We start from the raw sequence: 20,952 nt of genomic DNA, 5'->3' as shown, positions 1-20,952 counted from the left end.
AATGTAAACAGGACGAGCCGTTCTGATGTTTTTGAAATGCATTAGCAGAGTTTTATTACATTTTCAAAATGTGGGTACCATGCACTTCAAGTGTAGCTGTTATTGCGGCTAGCTGTTATCCTCCGATACCCCGAACGAGTTTTGTAGATTAAAAAACTACACTGGACTTCTTGTCGGCATGAGGGTCAGTGCGGTCTGCATTTTCATTCTGAAGTGGCCATTTCCTTTCATGTTGAATTGTGACACAAGGGTGTTGAATCTGTTTTAATGTATTTATGATTGAGTTTTAGTTCTACTTCTGGTTTGATAAAGTTTCCAGACTCCTACAAAAGTCCCCGCCATCTTTGACAGTTCTGTCGTTAGCTTGACGCAGCTACATCTCACCATCGCTCACCTTGCACTTCCTCCCCTGCTGCAGTTTATACCGCACTTACAGGTGTTCAGATCAAGCTCCTGGGCTGATCAAAAGAGTGCCACAGGCTATTGTGAAAGCCTGTGATAGCTCTGAGGGGCAGGCAGAACACACTTCAGGATCCGATTGCATTGTGAAGGAGAGGCAGCCTGCAGGGAGAGGAAATAAAGTCAAATGAGCGGACAAGAACAAAAAGAAAGGCCTTGTGAGATTCAAGGATGTGTTGGTCTGAAGACCAAGCTGGAGCTTTCATGACAGATAAATGTGAAAGCTACAAACAGTTCATCCTACCTGTTTACCCAAAACATTATCTCAAAATTAACATGCCATGTCGCATGCCTCTCTGCTCTTATCTGAGCCCCAGCATGGAGGGAATTGGCATATCTGTTATCTGATTAAGTTGATGTTAACAGTGCTGTATGTTGCCTTAATACTGAAGAAGTTTCCAAACAGCTTAGGGATAAATCACACAGTTTATTTCTCATGTTTCCAGAAGTGATAGCATATTAATTAACATAATCCATTACAGCTTAATTTGGGATTTCATTCAGATAAGATACAACAGAAATGTATCCTCTGTTCAGAACCTTAGGTGATCCGTTTTCACAATCCACCCCATCCCGCTCCCTGTAACTACAGGTCATGTGGACTTTGTTTGACATAACGGACAGGAGCCTTCGCTCGATACTGAATAAATTGAAAAAGATGAGAAAAAACCCCCTGAAACAATCAATTTTCCAAGGCAGCGTTTTAAGATTCAGCGACAGACAGCAGCGGGAGAGTTGGGAGGAAAATCCTCCGAAGGGCTGGTTGTCTCTGTCTCTGCTGCCTCATCGCTGAATAGGTAATAAACAGAGGCAGCCAGTGACGGGTTGAGTAAATACAATGTGCCAAGCAGGCTGAGTCTCGGAGGGAGCGGGAGATGGAGAGAAAGGGGATGAGGTGGTGATTGGAGGAGAGAGGGAGAGAAGGCAGCGAGAGAAGGATGAAGGTACAGAGATAATTGGGAGATGAAGTGAGGGTAGAAAAGATCAGAGTAAGGGGGGATGCAGGGAGTGAGAGGCTGGAGGAGAACATAATGAAAGGGGCAACCTGTAGAAGAGAGAAGGACGAGAGTAAGAGGAGAAGAAAATTAAAGGAAGGAAAGGGGCAGAGAGAGAAAGTGATGAAAAGACAGGGAGATGAAAAAAGCAAGGGAAATGTAGCAACGAGAAGGAGAGGGAAGGCTGGAATAAACAAGAGGTACAATATGAGAATATAGAAAAATGAGCAGGATAGAGACAGAGAGAGATTGAGGTGTTGTGTGCTCAAAGTACAGAGGAGGAGCTTTTCACCATCTACAGGGAATATGGCGAACCTTCAATTCAACTTCTGCCAGCTGGAGAACAGGAGCCTGTGAGTACGACAAAAAAAAAGTTGCTCACATGCTTGTTTTCTGACAAATAATTCAAAACCTGGGAAAAAAAAATTAAGAAAACAAACAGCCGTGCTGAAATACAGTACAGGCTGCTGGAAGATGACACCAGAAACAAAGATGAAGTCACAAATTCAAGCCAAGTATGTCACTTCTGCTGCACAGATACAGGTCACAGCACATATTGTATTTCTGGCATCATACCGTGTGTTTGAGTTGCTCCACAGCCCTAATAAAGCAAAACTGTCTGCAGTATTGACATTAAAATGTAATTTCAACAAATAATAATGAACATTTTATCAAGTATCTCACCTTTACAGTACATTACTTTACATTTATATTTTATCACAAATGGTTATACAATTAGATTAGCTAGAGAGGACACATTCTAGATTAGCAACAAATCAGTACTATTCATTTACCATGGTAGTTGAAGGTTGGAGCTTGGAATGACACCTCACCCAAATCAAACATGTTCCAGTACAACTGTACAAAACCAAGATGTGGCTAACAATACCAGGTCTAGCCTCGTAAGCCATTGTTAGCAATACCAGTTGAAAGAATTACGCTTTATTTTGCGCAAACACCAACATATCCACAGCTGTTGGATAGAAGTTAGACAGGACTGTGTGTAAGACTGTTTTGGTGAGACACAAGTAAGACCAACACATTCTCACTCCAACCTCGTCACATACTGACGTTTGGTCATGGACTTTCCATGTCCAGATGTGCAAGGTACCCAAGGTGCATTGGTTGCTGACATTCTGGGATGCTGTGTCAAGTTCTGCCTGTTACATACATTGTCTTCTCTCAAAATACACTTCCGTTTTCACAGGAAATTTACCGTTTACACACAGTCTCTTTCAAAATAAATGCACTACGTCAGTACAGCCCAGGAATTGATACACATGGTTGGGTTTAGGCAACAAAATCACCTGGTTAGGTTCAGGAAAAAAGAACAGTGTTAAGCTTTCTAACCTTACAAGACCCTCCTACCTGCCCCTTTCCGACTTTCATCACCTTCACTTTCATTCCTGTCCTACCACATTTCCCCCTGACTCTCCGAACACTGTTAAACTTTAAGGGCAACTGGCTGCGTATAATGCTGACGTGACAGGACAGCTTTGTAGGAAGTCATTGCTCATGCGGCAGATTTCAGAAACTCAAGAGTGAGACCAGGTTGGTAAGACAGATGGTAAGAAAGAGGTGCCAATAAACAGTATATAGAGGGCTGACATGGAGGCTAGCATCACACTGGTTCCCTCGTAAAACGGCAGGGATTTTTACATTGGATTTTGGATTCCTGTGAAAAATAAGCTCTGTTCCAAACAAACGTTTATGCTACTTACACATTTCGTTCAGCAAGAAGATCTTCACAAGTGAACACCACTTTTATGATTATTGAGGCCTAAATGCAATCACCAGAAGTAAAAAGCTAATGTTAGGCTATAGGCTACCCTTTTTAAAGACACATAGAAGTTCATGAGTGGGATGTTAACTGAGGTTTTTTATGTCATAGAACAAAACGTGAAAGTCTCTCCAGCTTGTGTTAACCACAGACCTTATTTCAGGCATCTAACCAAAAAAAACAAAAAAAAAACATTGAACGTGAGACAAGGGAACCAGGATTGGTAAAATGCTAACTCTTTTATGGGTTTTCAGGACTCATTCCTGGCAGACTCTATCACCACAGCTTTCACTACTGTTGATGCATGGAGCAGACATATTGGATTTTGAGGATTCTGTGAGGTTTCTTACAACATTCTGAGTTGGAAATCTGACTTTAGGGGGAATCGAGTTGAAAATTCTGACCTGAACTTGGAAATTCTGACTTCCCATTACAAATGTAGCACAACATAAACCACCTTAGGAGGCAGTTGGGGTGGTGGAGGGAACTGTGACTGGATGTTATCAGTCAGCTGGAAGCCAGATGGTGCATCAACAACCTGATGATACTGTGCATGAATGAGACAGAGGAACTGCAACTTCAGGGTTCTGCCTGAACCAATCTCAAAACCCATCGGCTATCGGTCTGAAGACATTTTAGCCTCTGGGGGCAGCAGCCAATATCATAGGGGATCTGATACAGCAGATGGATATCCAGGCCAAGACTTCCTCTTCCATGTGCTGGTCATTGTTTACAGTCCAATTAGCAAGTTGAGACGCTATCTGAGAGCGTTGATGCTCTATAAACAAATATCATCATATGAAAAAAAGCTAAAATAAAGCTAAATCAGATGATAGCCGCAACCAAAGCCCATTCAAACAGAATTGGTCAAAACTACTTGGACTTGAAACGACAACCAGAATGCTTCAGATTCAAAACTCTTGTCCCGTCGCCTGTAGATTCTGCATTCATTTGAATACATATGTTAATAGATATGAACCAACACAAGGCTTAATTTCAGGAACATTAAATTATCAACAAAGAATTAAGAAAACAATATTAATGATCAAGAATTTGATGCTGTAATATATGCAGTGTGAGGAGCTGGCTTGCTTTCAATTTAACTTGTGCGTTGGAGAAATATGAGAAAAATGGTTTGCGCCAAAAAGTTTCCAAGGTATTTGAAATGACTACTGTAATATCCAAAATACCCAGAAATTTCCCTTTAAATCTTTAACTAACCTGTAATCTCTCAGCGTTCATTGCCCTACATAGCGCAGACCACAGTACTTTGTATAAGGAAACGGAGGTATAGAAAGGTATCCTCTATGAGCAAGCAAAATGCCCCACCAATCAAAAGTAACAGCAGCTAAAGTTACTGTAATTACTGACACAAGCATTTCAGATAGATGCAGCTCAGCAGAGCTCCTCCGTCTCTGAGGAACATCTTCTGTTGCCCTTCTTGTAAGCATTAATATGAAGCACATGCTAATCTCGGTTTCTATTAGGAAGCTCCTTCCTGAAGGGCTTGCTGTCTATAGGGTGCCTGAGACATCAGCCCAGTTCCTTATCATTATAATGAACATGCATCCCGATGCCAAGCCGGCATTGTGTGTTGCAGAGATAGGAGCGCTGCTTATACAGTGACCTTGTTTAAACCAGGGTCCCTGTCTCATTGATGTTCCTCACACAAAACCTAAGAGCTTGGTAATTGCATGCAGTCCTATAAAATGAGCAAAGAGGGACCTCCACATCTTCAAGGAGAGGCAGGAGAGTGTACAAAGACAGAAAAGACATGGATGAGGAGGTGAAACATGGCAAATGTATCCACACGGACTGATGTTGTCCCAAGGACAGTGTTGGTTCAAGACTAACTCTCTAGTGGAGGAGGTGTTCCTTTAGTTTGCTTCTTTATCCACTTTGTGTGAACCCTTGATGAATTTAAACAACAAAAAAAAGGTGGTATAACATCCTATCAAATATTCCAATGAAAGGAAAGTAATGGGCTCAACTTACCATACCCAAACTGTACTTAAGGCTCTTGTCTCTCTAAAACACTTCTCAGAAGGTGCTCACCTCTGTTTCTATACTGCATTCATCTCTACTCTGAATGCATCATAAAAGACCTGGCTCTGATCTGAAGCTCAATTAAAGAATATTCTTTAGTCCTTAAAAAATGTGCTTAAAAAGCTTTTAGTGTTGAGTGTACGAGTAGGAGTTAAAGTCAAGGATTCTTACTTTTATCTTTCAAAAATGTATGGTCCAAAATGTATTTTCTGGCAGTCTGGAAAATGCAGCGCCTGAACTACGCATGACAAGTTCCTACACACATTTTTGCTACAAATGGGGTTGTCAAAATTTTCCCACACAGACAGTATACCAAGCAGCTCAAGGACATAGACAAAATGTACAGTTATGTGTGTCAGTGTGAATATAGTAGGCTGTATGCTGTACACTTTATGCCTCAGTCAGCAGGATAGGTGTACCCAAACTGTAACTATGTACAGCCTTTACTGTATAACTTAAATTTATTCAGTGACTACGTGTACATGAAAACTACTGTTTCACCATTATTCCAAATATTACAATATTCTGAATTTGATACGGGTCATGTAAACAGCATATTCTCTTTAGATTTTCCAAACTAGGGTTTTTTCCGAATGAAGCATTTTCCGATTAAGACGTGGAATATGTCAATATTACTCGGGTTTTTGAGCATTCTATGGACATGTATACGCTGCATTTCAGAATATAAGTCTCAATAGGGGTTTTTACAGCAGTTTGTGACACACAGCCTCTTACCTGTTTATGGTCAGTTCTGTTCCTTGTCATGGATGCACTGTACACAAGACAATTTGCCAACACTTGCTGGCAACGCTGGGGTAGAGATCCATGCCCAAAAGAAAAGCCAACATTTCTTGTTGGAAGGAGAAGCACACCAGTACCTTGATACTGTACTATGGGGTGTGTGCTCTCACTTGGATATCAACAATTTTTGGGATATGCAAAATATTGTCCATTCATCCATTTTCATCTGCTTATCTGGGGCCCGGTTGTGGGGGCAGCAGGCCAAGCAAAGCACCCCAGACATCCCTCTCCCCTGCAATGCTTTCCAGCTCCTCCTGGGGCACCCCAAGGCATTCCCAGGCCAGATGAAGAAGACCTTGATGCCATTTGGACTTTGAGGACTTCGCCTGGTATGGGGACACTGGGGCACCCCCCTGGATCCAGACCTGGGAGGGGAGCTCACCAGCGAGCGTCTCGTGGCCAGGTCTTAAGCCATGAAGCCCGAAGAGATAACATGGAGCCATCGCCCCATGGGTCCACCACGGACAGGATTCAGGGTTCAGTGCATTGTGGGCTGGGCGGCAGGCAGTGGCGGGGCTGCAGGCGTGCTGATCCCTAGCACTACTGACTGGCAAAATATTGGAACTATAGGACATGCATCATGGTGGAGTTTTACATTAATCTGAGTATGCACTAATCCATGTTTACATTTGGAATCTCCTGTCTACAGCGGGCCTGAGACGCACCCTCGTTTTGAGGACTTGGCTCAGATTCCGGAGTTACTGATCCTGTTTGCTTTGGCGGTGGGAACCTCTTGTGACCGCATGCCTTTGCTGACAGGATTCGACCCTTCTGCATGGAAGACGAGTGCTCTAACAACTACACTAGGGAGGCCCCTAATCTGTATGCAATGGTTCATGTTAACGTAAATATTAATTGAATATTCATTTTCATCAGCCATGTAAACAACTTAGAAGGAACACTGTCTTTTTCAGAATAAGGCCAAAACCTGAAATATTTTGTGTGTGTAAATGTAGTCAGTATCTGGGAGGACGCACTGCCTGTAAGGCTAAACTCAGGGCAAAAGAGCTGCTTTAGGAAACACTTGCTCAAGTCACTTGCCACACATTTATTGCATTAAATAAAGTAAATTAAATGTGAGTACATATTGAGTTAGTCATTTGTGAGTGGAAACTAGAGACTGTTTTGTTATAGCTGACATGAATTTGTGTTAAGCACACTACTGCGTTCTCTTATCCTGACCTGAGTGGGACAAGTTTGACTCACCCGTGGTCATTCATGGTGGCCCAGCTGGTAGGGCCTCTTCTTTCTTTAGATATCCCTCTCTTCTCTTGATGAGGGTAGTTCAGGTTTGATTTGATGGATAAAATATTGGCTGCAGAAGTTCTAAATTGTTGCAAAGGGCAAAAAAATCAAGTCTAGCAGTTTACCCATGCACAGTTGCTTTCCTGGCGTCTCCCAGGTGTTTTGCATTAGTGGCTAATTAGAAATCAGACATGTCCTCTGATGTGTGACATCCATTCTGACCCTCCAGTCTACTTCTGCACACCAAATCTACCAAATTACAAGTCTTATCATAAGACTAATCTGCAGGCCAAGCATCCCATAATATACATTTCTTGATACAATAAAGTTTGATACACTTTATCAGCTCTTTTCTAACTAATAACTGTCAAAGTCAAGCCAGACTTTTCTAATCCATTCTGTTTGAACAATAGAAACACTGCAGGGGATGTGTGGTGTCAGCACTCTGAGTACTTAGCTTCCATGTGTGTGTGTGTGTGTGTGTGTGTGTGTGTGTGTGTAAAACATCTAACATTGCCAAAAGCAACCATCCACATCCTTAGACAGGCTTGTAACCAATTTTCTGGTCAATGGACAATGAGCATTTAGTAGACCCTCGCCATTCTTCTCTCTACCGACCTGGTACAGCGTGCCCAGCACAGGAAAAAAAAAATGCAGGCTTTTCCCAAAATGGCTTTGAATGGTTTGAATAAAAGCTCAGACTGCTTAGTGAAGCAGTGAAGGTTAAATAAGCATCCTACAAGCACAACAGATGCAACGAGGGCCACAGATGCCTAGATGGAATTCACAGAATCTATCCATCCATTTCTGCGCTATGCACACTATAATGCAGGCGTTGATGCGTTCACCCCATCGCATAAACATGTGCATGACACTATACAAATTTACTGGATGTGTCTACACATGCATGAATGAGTCAATATACAGACATGGAAAGCTTACAGTTGCAGCAGAGTTGTGTAAAACCATTTGCCATTAAACAAGAAGGTTAACAATGACAACACTGACACACAGGTGATGGTACTGTATTGTACACACTGTACTTTATTGTTAAACCCCTCTTTGCTGTGACACTGATAGATAAGGCCTGACTGCTGACTAAGGCAAGGACAGAAAGGTACACTAGAACAGACACACTGCAAGAGAACACTTCGGCTGCATCTCAATAAACTAAACCCACTTGCTTTGCTTGTCATCGCTCTGATTACCGGCCCCGAGGTACAGTGAGATTCAATTCATCCAGCGTCGGGAGTATTCTTGAGGGAAGGAGATAGAGCCATTTGAAAGAATAGGGATGTTTGTGATCATATCGTGAAAACTTCTACACCCCCAAGACAGAGGAGTAAACCTGCATGTCCGCCAGGAGCTCTCCGTTCTCTCTTACTATTGTCAATAAAAGGCTCGGAGGCTACTTGTGTATCCTCAACAGCACCTGAGATATTTTTAGCATCTAGAGCTTCAAGCTGTAGAAGAGACCACATTTTGACTTTTAGCAAAACAATCGTGATTCACACTGCTGTTAAATAAGTGCTTAGCAACCGCAGGGTGAAAAGATCAGCACTTTGTTCTGGAGCAGAAAGTTTCAGGTTTAAAGGTGCCTCGTGGAGTTTTGCTTTAATCACACAAAAGTTTGTTTTAAATTCAGTGTTACTTGTAAAACACGGCGAGGTTCAGCAAATGTGTTCAATGTGTTTCTTCCATCATAAAACATTTGCAAAGCTCAGTTTTTGAATATTTTCAATCCTTCATTGTTTGCTGGCACTTTTCGTCTTCTCTTCCTTTGGTGGCATATTGTAACGTGACTTTGTGCATCAACAGCCCCAACTGTCTATTAGCAGACTTGTATGAGACAAGCACACTTGGGACCAAGTCTTTGTTTTGTAAATCACACATAAGGTCCTTCTCATAGACGATTTCAACCGAAAATGGTAAACTTTAGCTGCGTTTTGGCTGATCGTTTACACAACAGCGGCGTTTTGGGTACTTGAAAATGCAACGTTTGGAAAAAGGGTTCAGAGTGCAATTTTTTGGAAACAGCACCGTCGCCGTTGTCATGTAAACTTGCAATATGCAGTCCCAAGCTCTGTTTGTGCTCTTAACCCGATTGAATTTATCAATGCTTCTCCAGCAAAGTGTAGATTTACGGCAACTCCACCTCGCTGTCTGTCCAGACAAACATTCGTGTGGTTGCCATTTTGTTTGTTTATACATGTATACTACAGCTTTTTGGTCATTTTTGCAGATCCACGTGCACAGTGATTGTTATCGAAACGTTGTCTGAACGTGGAACTTTTTTCAAAATGAAAATGAGAAACAATTCCGTTCACAGTGGACCGTTATCGTATAAACATGGCCTAAGTCTCAAGTCATTGCATTCAAGTCAAACTTTTTAATCCATGGGCTTAGGGTAAGGGATCAAGTATTTTCAAGTCAAAATGCTCAAGTCCGAGTGATGAGATATTGGTGTTAAAGTCCAAGTCAAGTTGCAAATCTTTTTGATTTTGTCAAGTTGAGTCTAAAGTCATTAAATTTGTGACTCTAGTCTGACAATTCTGAAAACAAGCAGCAGGACTGTGTATCATGTCGCCCAGGTGGTGGTGCCCCACACATAAACATTACTCTATGGCACTATTGGTGGTCTAAAACTCCACGGGGTACCTTGAATTTTGCTTCAGGGTTTCTTAAAGGTGAACCCTACTGATTTTACACATCAAAGTCTGTTTACAGGTGTTGGGTAGTACTACTGCATATGTGAGGAAAATTCTATAAAGGCTTTTGTGGCTCAAGTGGGAGCTGCATGAAGTCAGATAAACTGGAGTCAGCTTCAGTTTGGGCTGAGGACTACAATTTTGAAAATCTTAAAAATCTATTGATGAGAATTTAAAAATAATTTTGTTTACCAGACCTCTGTAGCCGGCTCATCATTTCTGCTTGAGGCTAGCGGCTCGGGGCTACATTAGCAGATACTAGAATAACACACCAGTATCTCTGACCAGACTGTCAACGATTCAGGTTGCATTGTGGGTAATGTACCCGTCAAGCTTTGACAAGGAAGTAGAAATGCCTGGAATAAAAAAGACGATAATTGTGGTTCTGCTGCATCGATTTTGATCCTTTTTTAAAAGCTGCCCATTGTGAATGCGACAGTGTTATAGGAGTGCAATGCTATATCTGTGGAGTACTCTTTTACAGACTGTGCATAATTACTGTGCATTACCACACATACAATATGGATAATTTTGCAGAGAAGTTAGACCAACCAGAGAGAAAAGGCTACTTGTTATACAGGACTACATGATGACAGTGTTTGTCAGCTGTGCAGAGTATACTATGATGCTGTGGGCTGGCTTTTCAAATGCATATAAGGCAGTGCTACACTTAAAATATCACCATTCTACTGTTTACTGTATCACAGCTGGTAATAGTCTTTAATAAAAAGTGACAGAAATTCATATTTAAGTTACAATACATGTTGTTGATTGAAGCAACAGCGGTGCCATTTGTCAGATTAAGAAACAAGAGTTTCTGTGTGTAATATAATTTAAAAAGTTTTGATAGTATATCTTATTTTCTTTCCCAAGATGCTGTTTTATTGGCCAGCTCACCACATGTTGACCACAGACAGAATCTCTCAGTAAAAGGTCCCAGGGAAGCCGGATAAAAATCTTTATTTGACGGCATCCCTGCGAGAATTTCTTAACAACGCTGTGCAGTGTTTACCAGTTGATGGATACTTGTGCGGGTCACTTTTGTGTGAGAATAACAACTTAATTAAAACCCACAAGCCCTGTTTGTTCACCTCCCCTCACAGACGGCGAACACTGTTTACCATTCTGCGAGCCGACCCTTTGATTCAAGTTTTCCGACACCCTTCTAACACAATCACTCCTCGTTTGAACATAGTCTCTGACTACTCTTGGGTAAATCCATACATATGCATGAGCTTCTGTTTTACACACACTTGATGCTTGGCAGCCCTTTCCTTGCACTCTAACAAGCAGCTTTTCTTCAAGTGTTTAGTCCTCGTTAAAACATTCATTTGCAACATAAGGCTGCATTAAATCCTGCTAAGACACATTAGTTAAACAATCAAATTTTTCAGTATAGCCTTTTCTTTGATGAAGACCCTCAGTTGTTGCGTATAAGTGTAATGGGGTTAAAGGGAAACCAACTAAAACACAGCTTACCCATCCATTAAAATGGTAACACAGTGTTTCCCTTAATTTCTGCTGACAAATATTTACGACACAAATTTATCATACACATCACAGCAGGTGTTCAAAATTGATCCTAGACATGTGGAAAGGAATACTTTTTGAATACGACTGCAAGAATTGATGCTTATTTATGAACTTTCACATTAAGGGACCGTCCAAAAATTATTAGGGAGTGAGGAGAGGTCAAAAAAGTGATGGCTTTAGTTTACAAAGTGGGTTATAAATGTGTGCTTCCCCATATGCAAAAGACAACAATGCTCTTGTCACTTATTTTTAAGATTTAGGACTCCAGTCCCCTCGCGACTTAAAACAGGTGAGGGGTTACAGATAATGAATGAATGAATAAAAACACAAATACTTGTGGATTTTTATTGATATTGGTGATTAAATGTTATCTCTACCAACTGCTATTGTCCGCCATTGATTTAATCTGCAGTGTCAAATTATGTTGGCCTACAATATAATTCAAGTTTAGCCTTTTATTTAGCATCTCTTAGGCTGTGGCTGGGACTTGTATGCATTAGTGGCTATTGTGACTATTATTATTCTATTAATATATACCTATTTTTTTCAACCCTTTCAAGGTTTAAGTTAGAGATGTTAATAATTAACTGTTTAACCCTTTACCGAAAAATGAATTTCGACCCCTTAATACTTTAGGTTAAACAGTTAAAAATATAAGACTAGTGCTACCGGGGATGATAACAAGACATCAAAGTCTGCCGCTGCCCAGGCCAGAGTAGTTCAATGACGACCACAGCACCCTTTAATAAGCCAATAACCAAGTGGCAGACATGGACACCTATACAGTATAAGAGACCTTTGTTGGGTACTAATCTTTTCTGTGGTAGAAAAGAAGAAGAAAGTCCGCACACTTTCAGCAAACTTTCTGTTACACAGAACGGTCAGTTCAACGTCTGCCAGGTTAGCATTATCTAACACAGCTAACATCTGAAACCAAGCTGTTAAACAGTCCCAACAAACTCACACTGACACCAAAACGGCCTTGACTCTGTCGTTAAATCCATCAGGTAATGTTAGCCATGTGATGCTAACAGTTAGCTCTGTCACTATGTGTGCGGGGCCGGTGGACTTTCAGTATCCCCTATGTGGAGCTCGCACTCCTGCAGTAGTGTCATGATAAGTTGAAAACGGTTAATGATCAGTTAAAGAGGGTCGGCTATCAGTAACAAAAACAATTCCAAGTTAGCATCTCTATACTTTGCCTCTTTTAGTTAGTAAGGTTGATGCAATTAGTTTTTTCTCCAAGCCAATAGCAGGGGTACAAAGAAAGTACTAAAAATGCTAAGGGGGGGGGGGGGTGTCTTTTTCAAAAAGTAAAATATAAGATTCAAACCTCCTTCCCCACTCCAATGATTTTTGTGCAGTCCCAAAGAGATTTTGGTTCATCAGTGGTGCTTAACTCTAATCCTTTAATATGATCATTATGTGGAACCCGAAGATGTCTTTGATAATTACTGCATCCCTGGTGACACTGAGATATGTAACACTTTCTGCAGATTATCTGTAATAGCCATAATAAAATAACAGAAGTAGGAAAAAGGAATGCCCGTTGCCAGAGATAGTGAATCATCGTCGTCTTAAATGTAATGGCACCATAATGCTGACACATTAGCTGAAAAACAACCTTCATTCCCCAAGATATTACTTTAATATACCCCTCTTCACCCAGAGCAGGAAAGCAGCTACAAAACACTGTAGGCACTGTGACCATGATACACTTTCACTACAAAACTGAGCAGAGTAAAAAAAAAAAAAAATCTCCATCATCTCACTGTGTTTGAGATTAGAGAGAGCAGTCCTGGCGAGTTCATGTGCAGTTAACAGAGAGTCTTTTTGTCTCTCAGTGAGGTAAGAGGTGCTGTATGATTGGGTCCATCGATAGGCAGCCTCGGGGGAGTCATTTATCCTTCTCTCAGCCAGGTGATGCACAGCAACATTTACATATCTCCTAGAGAGGCCTGCTATGTGAATGCATCCATCTCCCCTCCTCGACTGAGGCCTTTTATCTGTAAGGCTTTGAAGGTCCGTTTGACGCCCTTTATGTCCTCACACAGTGTGAGCCCGTGTGTCACAGTCCAGGGTGGACATGGGAACATGGTTGTCTTCAGCCTATACAGCGAGAGTATTAGTTTATAGGCTCTGGGGGGTTAAAGGTCGCCGCTCTGGGGTTCAGGTCTGGCTTCCTGGTTGCGGCTGCGGCCCAGTCTGGGGAAGCGGGATGAAGTTTTGGACCGGGGCGTCTTTGCTCCGCTGTCATTGGCCTGGGGAGTGTCTCTGGATGTGGGGAGACAGCAGGAAAGAGAGAGAGAAGAGAAGAGCCATGGACTTTCAGTGAACATCTGGCGAAGTTTATTACCAATTTTATTATTCAAACAAACCACTGATGCTGCATCTGGACAGTTAAATGCACCATTTTCCTTCTGCCAGAGCACTTTTTCTTAGAAAACCCAACATTAGTCAAAACAGCAAACAAAGAAGCTCTCATGAAATGAGCTGAGTCTCAATTATTCACCATCAATTTGCAAACAGAGTGGTAAAATGAAAATGTATCCAATTCACCGTTAACCTCCCTTTATTTCTATTACTATGCATGCCAAGTTTTTTTTTTTTTTCTCTAAAAGCATGTGCAGTTTACACAGATAATGGAGGCAGATTTACCACTCAAAATTCTGATTTTATTAGTTGTAGTTAGCTGGCTCATCAAGCTAATGTTAGCTCTATGAATTAATTGAGAATGCCATCTTTGGTGAACTAGCATAACAATGTTTGGCTGCTTAGCTGACATTTTTCACTTTTAACATTACAGAAAACCCTAGGATGAGGACTTATTGAACACTGGTGTTGCTGGAATGTTAACTTCCATATTTCCAACATAGAACAGTAGGCTACAGAGCTGCTAACATGGACCATACCAGGACTGGCTTCAACACAGAGGGGAAATACTACACAGTGAAGGTGCTACTTGTGAAAGGTGCTTCTTTTATCCTGTAACTCCACAAAGGTTAGTAGTTGGTTTTGGACATAATGCTAGATTAATGTAGGCAGTAAGCTAGTTAGCAGGACATGCTAATGATTGTAGCTTCTGTTAGAACAGCTATACAAACTGATTTGTTTGTTAACTTTTTCTGTTATGTTTTGTTATGGAAAGACTTAAACAAGACACCATTGTTCAAACTCTTTGAATGATGTAAACTGTTGTTACTTCAGCTCCAAAAAATTTGATTTAGTATGAGGAGAAGGGCCCATAGAGTGCTGCAGGATTGAGTCCTAAAACCCAAAAATGAGTTAGCATTTTAGCACTTCCTGTTTCCTCGTCTTGAAATCAATGGGTTTGTTGAGTGGGTTTTTGGTTAGATGACTGAAATGATGTCTGTGGTTACTACATACTTAAAAGACTTTCATGTTTTGTTCTATGACATTAAATACATCAGAAAATACCCAATTTGTGAATTTTATTGCTTTTCAGTGTCTTAAAAAAGGCGGCTGAGTGGCTACACCAAACCCTGCCAAACCTGGCTTTGCAGCCTTGTTGAGGTGGCAATGTTGAAGCCATGCACCCATGTTGTAGTTTGTTTAGCTTTTTACTTCTGGCAACTGCATTTATGCTTTAGCAATCAAAGTGGAATTCATTTGTGAAGATTATCTTGCTGAACAAAATGTATAAGTAAGTATCATAAACGTTTGTTTGCCACAGAGCTTGTTTTCTGCAATAATAAATAATCCAATGAAAACAAAACAACAGTTTTTTTGACAAGGGAACCAGGCTGACGCTAACTTGTATGTTGGCCTTAAAAGAACGTCACCCCTGCACCACTCTATATAGTGCCTAGTTACGGTTACTGATATGATTGGATGATCACTCTTCAGGGAAGGGACTTAGGGCCGTACACATGCCGTGTTTTTAATGTAGATGCTTTGAGATTAAAAAAGGTTCAGCTTTCGTAACGCAGCAGTGTGCACCACATGTCATGTGATGAGGACCAACCAATCACAGCCAACAGATATCTTTCCCTTCTTCCGTAAATATCAGTCTCTGGTAAATATGGAGGAGATGATGATCATTTAAGTGAAGGGCTGCCAGAGTTTACATCTGGCCCACGAACAATAGGCATCCATACAAAGAGTGCCTGAAAGAAGATCAGCTCTGCACTCAGGGTGTCAGGTAAATAGGCTATGTTATGATACTGTTGTTTAGCAGCCTCAGATGCAATTCGCCGCCATACTCTGGCACAGAAAGGGCACGAGAGTAGCACCCCGTGCCTGACCTCATGTTTTCCAGACAGTTAAAGATGCAGAAAGTGTACAGCCTCTTGAAAAACAGTATGGTGTACACGTCACAATTTTCTGCTTTTAATGCTTTTGTTGTTCCAGGTTAGCTTTGGGTGCGTTTATGACTTTGTTTACTTTGTCTAAAATTAGCGCTATGTCTGCCCTGGCCACTGGAAGCCATTATTTGCGACACAAGGAAACAAATTACAGTTATTTCTGATGGTGATGTTTACGCCTCTCATTGCACAGGAGCAACTAATCCTGGCCTCTTGGTGACATCACTGCCCTAGCTAGTTACCCTGACAACCGTCTACATGACATGTGAACCCCTGATCCCACAGCCCTATCTGATAACGATGAGGATGAACGAGAGGCACTTGTCAAAAGGAAGGAAATGAAAAGCAGGGAGATTGAATGCCTGGAGTTAAATGCTTTCTTGTTGCATTCTTCTGAGGCATCTCATCGCCAAGACAGTGACCTCTGACCTACTGCCTGTGATGAAGCCATGATTCTGTAATAGGAGCACTAAGTTCAAGTGCCTCTTGGACAAAGGGGTTTTCAATAAATATTAAAAACAGTGCAGAGGGCATTTCCCTGTTGAGGTCCAACTGGCCTCTTTAATGAAGCACCCCAGCTACTCTGGCTGTGATTAAGGTTATCTGGGGCATCTGGGTGGTCCTGGAGTTTGATTCCCACTTGGACAACACGTGCTAAAAATAAGTGCACTCATGGTGACGTGCTTTGGCTGAAAGTGTCACTGCGGGCCATATGCTTGTATGTGATGCAGCAGGGGCTAAAAAAGCAGCACAGTGAGAGGGCAGAAATGCTCTGTCATGTTAAAATAGGCTGGAAACACTGAAGAGACAGTCACAGCACTGACCTGTAAACACAGATTCAAGCTTAAAGAGACAGTTCACCCCAAAATCAGAAAATACACATTTTCCCTTTTACCTGTAGTGCTACTTATCAATCTAGATTGTTTAGGTGTAAGTTGCAGAGTGTTGGAGACATAATGGAACTAGATGAATCTTGCTCTTCAGGGGCCGATGTGACCAGTATTATGCGAACAGCCGGGGCTTTGTTAATATGGTGAACATTATTCCGTTCTCTGTGGCACAAAATGTACATTCATCAGTGGCTCAAGCACCACTTATTCCCATATCTCTGCCGCACCAGGCAAGCTCAATCAAGTGCAGTCACATAATTTGAACTTGACCAAGGTTGGCCAAACAGTGATGCGATGGGGGAGTTATATCAGCAAAAATCACACTAAATTGGGGCCAGCGTGCAGAGTGGAAACCACAAGCCATCTCATTTATTCATATCAAACTGGGTAAAGTAGCTAAATGTGCTAAATTAATTAGGCTTATAAGTTTTTTCTCTGGCTCTCAGCATGTGCTTGTCCTCCATTTGGATGTGATATTGACTTGTGCAGGATAATAACTTTTCCAGGCACTGTTGGAATATTAATAATTTGACTGCAGTGGCATAATTAGAGTAAACAGGTACACAAACACAAGCATGCATCAAATTGATTGTCTAACAGCAAAAGGCGGTGTGCTGTGAATAATAGTCTGAATAATAAACCATTCCCTCTACATTTCCTCTGTTTTACACACACATACACACACACACAGTACACCTCTAAGGCAAAACCAACATGCATGTGTACAGGGAGAGACAGATAAATTGTCTCAGGCCATCACAATAAAAGGTAACACCCTCATTCTGAAGTCAAACTGCCGCAAACTGCTCTTGACCGTGAGACAAAGGTCTGTAACACTCTTCTCGGAGGCAGCAGGTCAATAAGGCAAGAGCCAAGACTGAGAGAGAGTACTTTGTGTAGAGGTAGAGCTGCATGCTAAGTGGTGGTGGATCTAGGGAGAGAGGTGTGACCAAGTTGCTGTTGTAGACAGGTGAGGAAAATTGCAGCATGTGAGTCCAAAGAAATGAGAAGTGAGGCGTGAAGAGATCTGTACACATGAGTATGTGAATACAGACTTCCTACTCAAGTACAGATTATATATCATTGTCCTAAAAGGTGGGTTAATGATCTAAAATGAGCTTAATGCTAATGGCTACATGCTAACATGCTGATGTTTAGCAGGTGTGATGTTTGCAAAGCAAACCTGGAGTGCTTTGTGTTCACAAGGCACAGGTTAAGTGAACTGAACCATGGATTTGAAACGAACCCAACTCAAAGCCTGTCCCGAAGTGGTCTTAGTTCAGTAGTAGCTTTAGAGGGGTGTGAGTTCTCTTGGAGCGTTCACATATGCACAAAAATGCTGAGTCACCACTCTGAGTCCGTTTAGAGGGCTGAAAAGGACCAAGTGTGAAAACACCCTTACTTTAGGGTGTTAGCATGCTAAAGTTTGCTAATCAGCGCTAACTGAGGCTGATGGGGACATCATTTGTTTTCCAGGTATTTGGTTATAAACTGAAGTAATGGACACAAACTGATAAATTGAAGCAAAAGGGGGCTGCGTTCAACAACTGAAAAACTATATGAAAACATTTGTTTATAAACTCTTACACAACTCATGCAGTATAATCCAAGTCTCATTTATACAGTTGTATGCTCAGTACTTCCCAAATACATGCAATTTCACTAAAACATCTCTATTTAACCACTCCTGCATAAACAGGGTCACAAATGGATGAGTAGCTAACCTGGGCACGTGTTTGCGTTTGAACTCTGCCCAGTGAAATGCACGAGTAGAGTTCAAAAGCATGCACTTGCCCATTTGCGCTACTTGTATGTGTAAGTGTTTTAAATAGCATGGTTTTAGTGAAAATGCATGTGTATGGGTATAGCTGCGCACACTACTGAATAAATGAGACTTGGATCATACTGCACGACTTGTACTCTACTTCTGGGCAACATTCAAAAAACGTTTTGTGACAGGGAGGGGGTTATAATTTAAGAGGAGAATTTAATTTTAAAAAGCAATTTTGTGGGTAAAGTATTCCTTTAAATGTCATGCATAACTGTACACTCCTTACACTACAGTGAGTATCATTATTGTTCCTGGGAGCAGTTATTTGATCTTGTGAAAAACAAAATGTCATCTACTCTTAGCTTCCTATCTCCTCTGAGAAAGATCAGTAAGATTTAACAGCAACGTCTGGTGTTACTATCTTTGTCAAACTACTGCTAAGGTAAATCAAAGCAGTGGGAACCTTTCCAAGTACGTTTTCTGTCAGCTCACATCCATCGGAGTATCCAATTACAATAAAATACAACCAGGTGATTGGCATGTTACATAGTTTTTAAAAATGACTCAACTTCAAGCTGATATTAAAAGGAGAGTATTCACTTTTTTGGCTTTGCAACAGGAATATCACCGAACATATCATGATAAGGCATTTGGGACAGTGCGGCAACGTTAAGGAGTTATAAGATCCATCTGGCCTTTGAGCACCAAGTGCTGGAGCTCTGAAGTGTTGAACTCCAATCTGTCTTTTCTCTCTTTGTCTTTTGTTTCTTTCCCCTGTCTCCTCCTCAGACCAACTTTCTGTCCTTCCATCCTCTGCTGCCTCTTTCCCTTCATCTTTCTCACTAAACTGCCTCCTGTCATTTTCTCTCTCCGCTGGCTTCAAATTCTCTCAATGCACCAGAACATCTGTCATTTTGTGTTTGGGTCTTTTCCCCGTTATAAAGGCTCTGCCATTGTGATACAAAGCAACAAAATCTGGTGGCATCGTGGAGGCCCAGAGGATAATTACACAGATAATGGAGAATAAATTAGCATTAAAATAGAAAGAATATTGCTAGTTAATGGGTATGGATTCATGTACATACACTCATACTAAAAGTGAACAACCTGAGGAAGTAGATCTGATGTATAGTCCATTAATGTCCATTTAGGGGCTGTAAGAAATAAGCATTATGCTGAATTTACCATGTTTTTCCCCAGCCTATATTAATGACATGCCTTTTTGAAATCTGTACTGGCTATATGAGACTTGGCCACTATTTGAGAGCATTCAATTAATTTAGATCCGACACGGTTGTTACATAACAACGCAATGTATGGTTTCTATTTAAGGTTTTCTTGCTTACCTCTGCTTCCTCTTTACATCTCTTCCCGCCCCCTCATCAAGTTAATGACCAGACTAATCAGGCTTTCATCCCTCGCTGAAGATATTAGACCAGCGCAGGTTTGATCATGCCAACTGAGCAGGCAGTTAGACAGTAACATCATGTTAAACCATTAGACATCATGACAACACCAGCCTCAGAGCAGTATTGGTGAATACTGCATGCGCTTACGCACACGAGCCAGGAATATTATGGTATGCTGATCGATGTTGATCCAATGTCGGCTGCTATTCCATTGCTTAAGTGAGAATTCCAGTGTCAGCACAGATCACAGCAGGCTGAGACAGACCTGCATATGCAAGTGAAAGTCCTCAACCATCAAGTCGAAGTTACTTGAAATGACGCTCAAGATATTGTTGTGCAAACATGTTAACAGTTTTGTTTCTCTGCTGGATCATCTCAACTTCAATGCTAACCTTTTCTGAGGTGACTTTTTGGTCAAACAGCCAAAGAGTGTGTACCCACACTACCAATTAGAGCAGAGTTTTGCTAGTGTCTCCAGTTGATTTGTTCAAACACTAATGGTTAACCTGCTGTGTTCCTGCAATAATAAATGGCTTTAGCTACAAATCACTTATTTCAAGTGAAACAGGCCCTGCTCTCCCAATGGCCGCTGACTTACATGCAAAAATATATATATAAAAAATTATGATTGGTCGGAAATTTGGTAAATCTCCGCTGTCCGAGTGCAAGATATAACATGCTAAAGAACTAAGATTAGATTTGTTCCAATGCATTGTTCTGCTGGGAAACCTTTGGTTCTGGCATTCATGTGGATACCACCTGACATGTTCCACCCTCTCAAACCCCCCCCCTCGTGGCAACAGTACTCCCCAATGGCAGTGCCCCCCCAGCAGAAAAAAAGCAGCATGCCACACAGCTCAAGGAGTCATGTGATGTGCCGGTACACCAGATGTACCCCTAATCCAAGGTGGGGCCTCCTTGGATTGGACTTGGCTCTGACCTGTCGAGGCATGGACACAGGATGTCTGGGAGTGTCCTGTGGTGTCTGGC

The 20,952-nt window shown here is 41.5% G+C and overlaps 1 protein-coding gene across 1 annotated transcript in view; it reads right to left on the bottom strand.

Annotated features, from left to right (window-relative positions):
- Nucleotides 1–9,549: 9,549 nt before the first annotated feature.
- snx29 (sorting nexin 29) overlaps nt 9,550–20,952 on the bottom strand; it is a 202,922-nt gene continuing 191,519 nt past the window's right edge. The window contains exon 21 of the mRNA XM_078163261.1: nt 9,550–13,841. Within this exon, the coding sequence (XP_078019387.1) occupies nt 13,715–13,841 (127 nt within the window). The 3' untranslated portion in view covers nt 9,550–13,714. The remainder of the gene's footprint in view (nt 13,842–20,952) is intronic.

Source organism: Epinephelus lanceolatus, chromosome 21 (genome assembly GCF_041903045.1).
Source record: "Epinephelus lanceolatus isolate andai-2023 chromosome 21, ASM4190304v1, whole genome shotgun sequence".
NCBI classification, from domain to species: Eukaryota; Metazoa; Chordata; class Actinopteri; order Perciformes; family Serranidae; genus Epinephelus; species Epinephelus lanceolatus.
The sequence above is the reverse complement of the archived record's forward strand: the minus strand, read 5'-3'. Positions and strand labels throughout refer to the sequence as shown.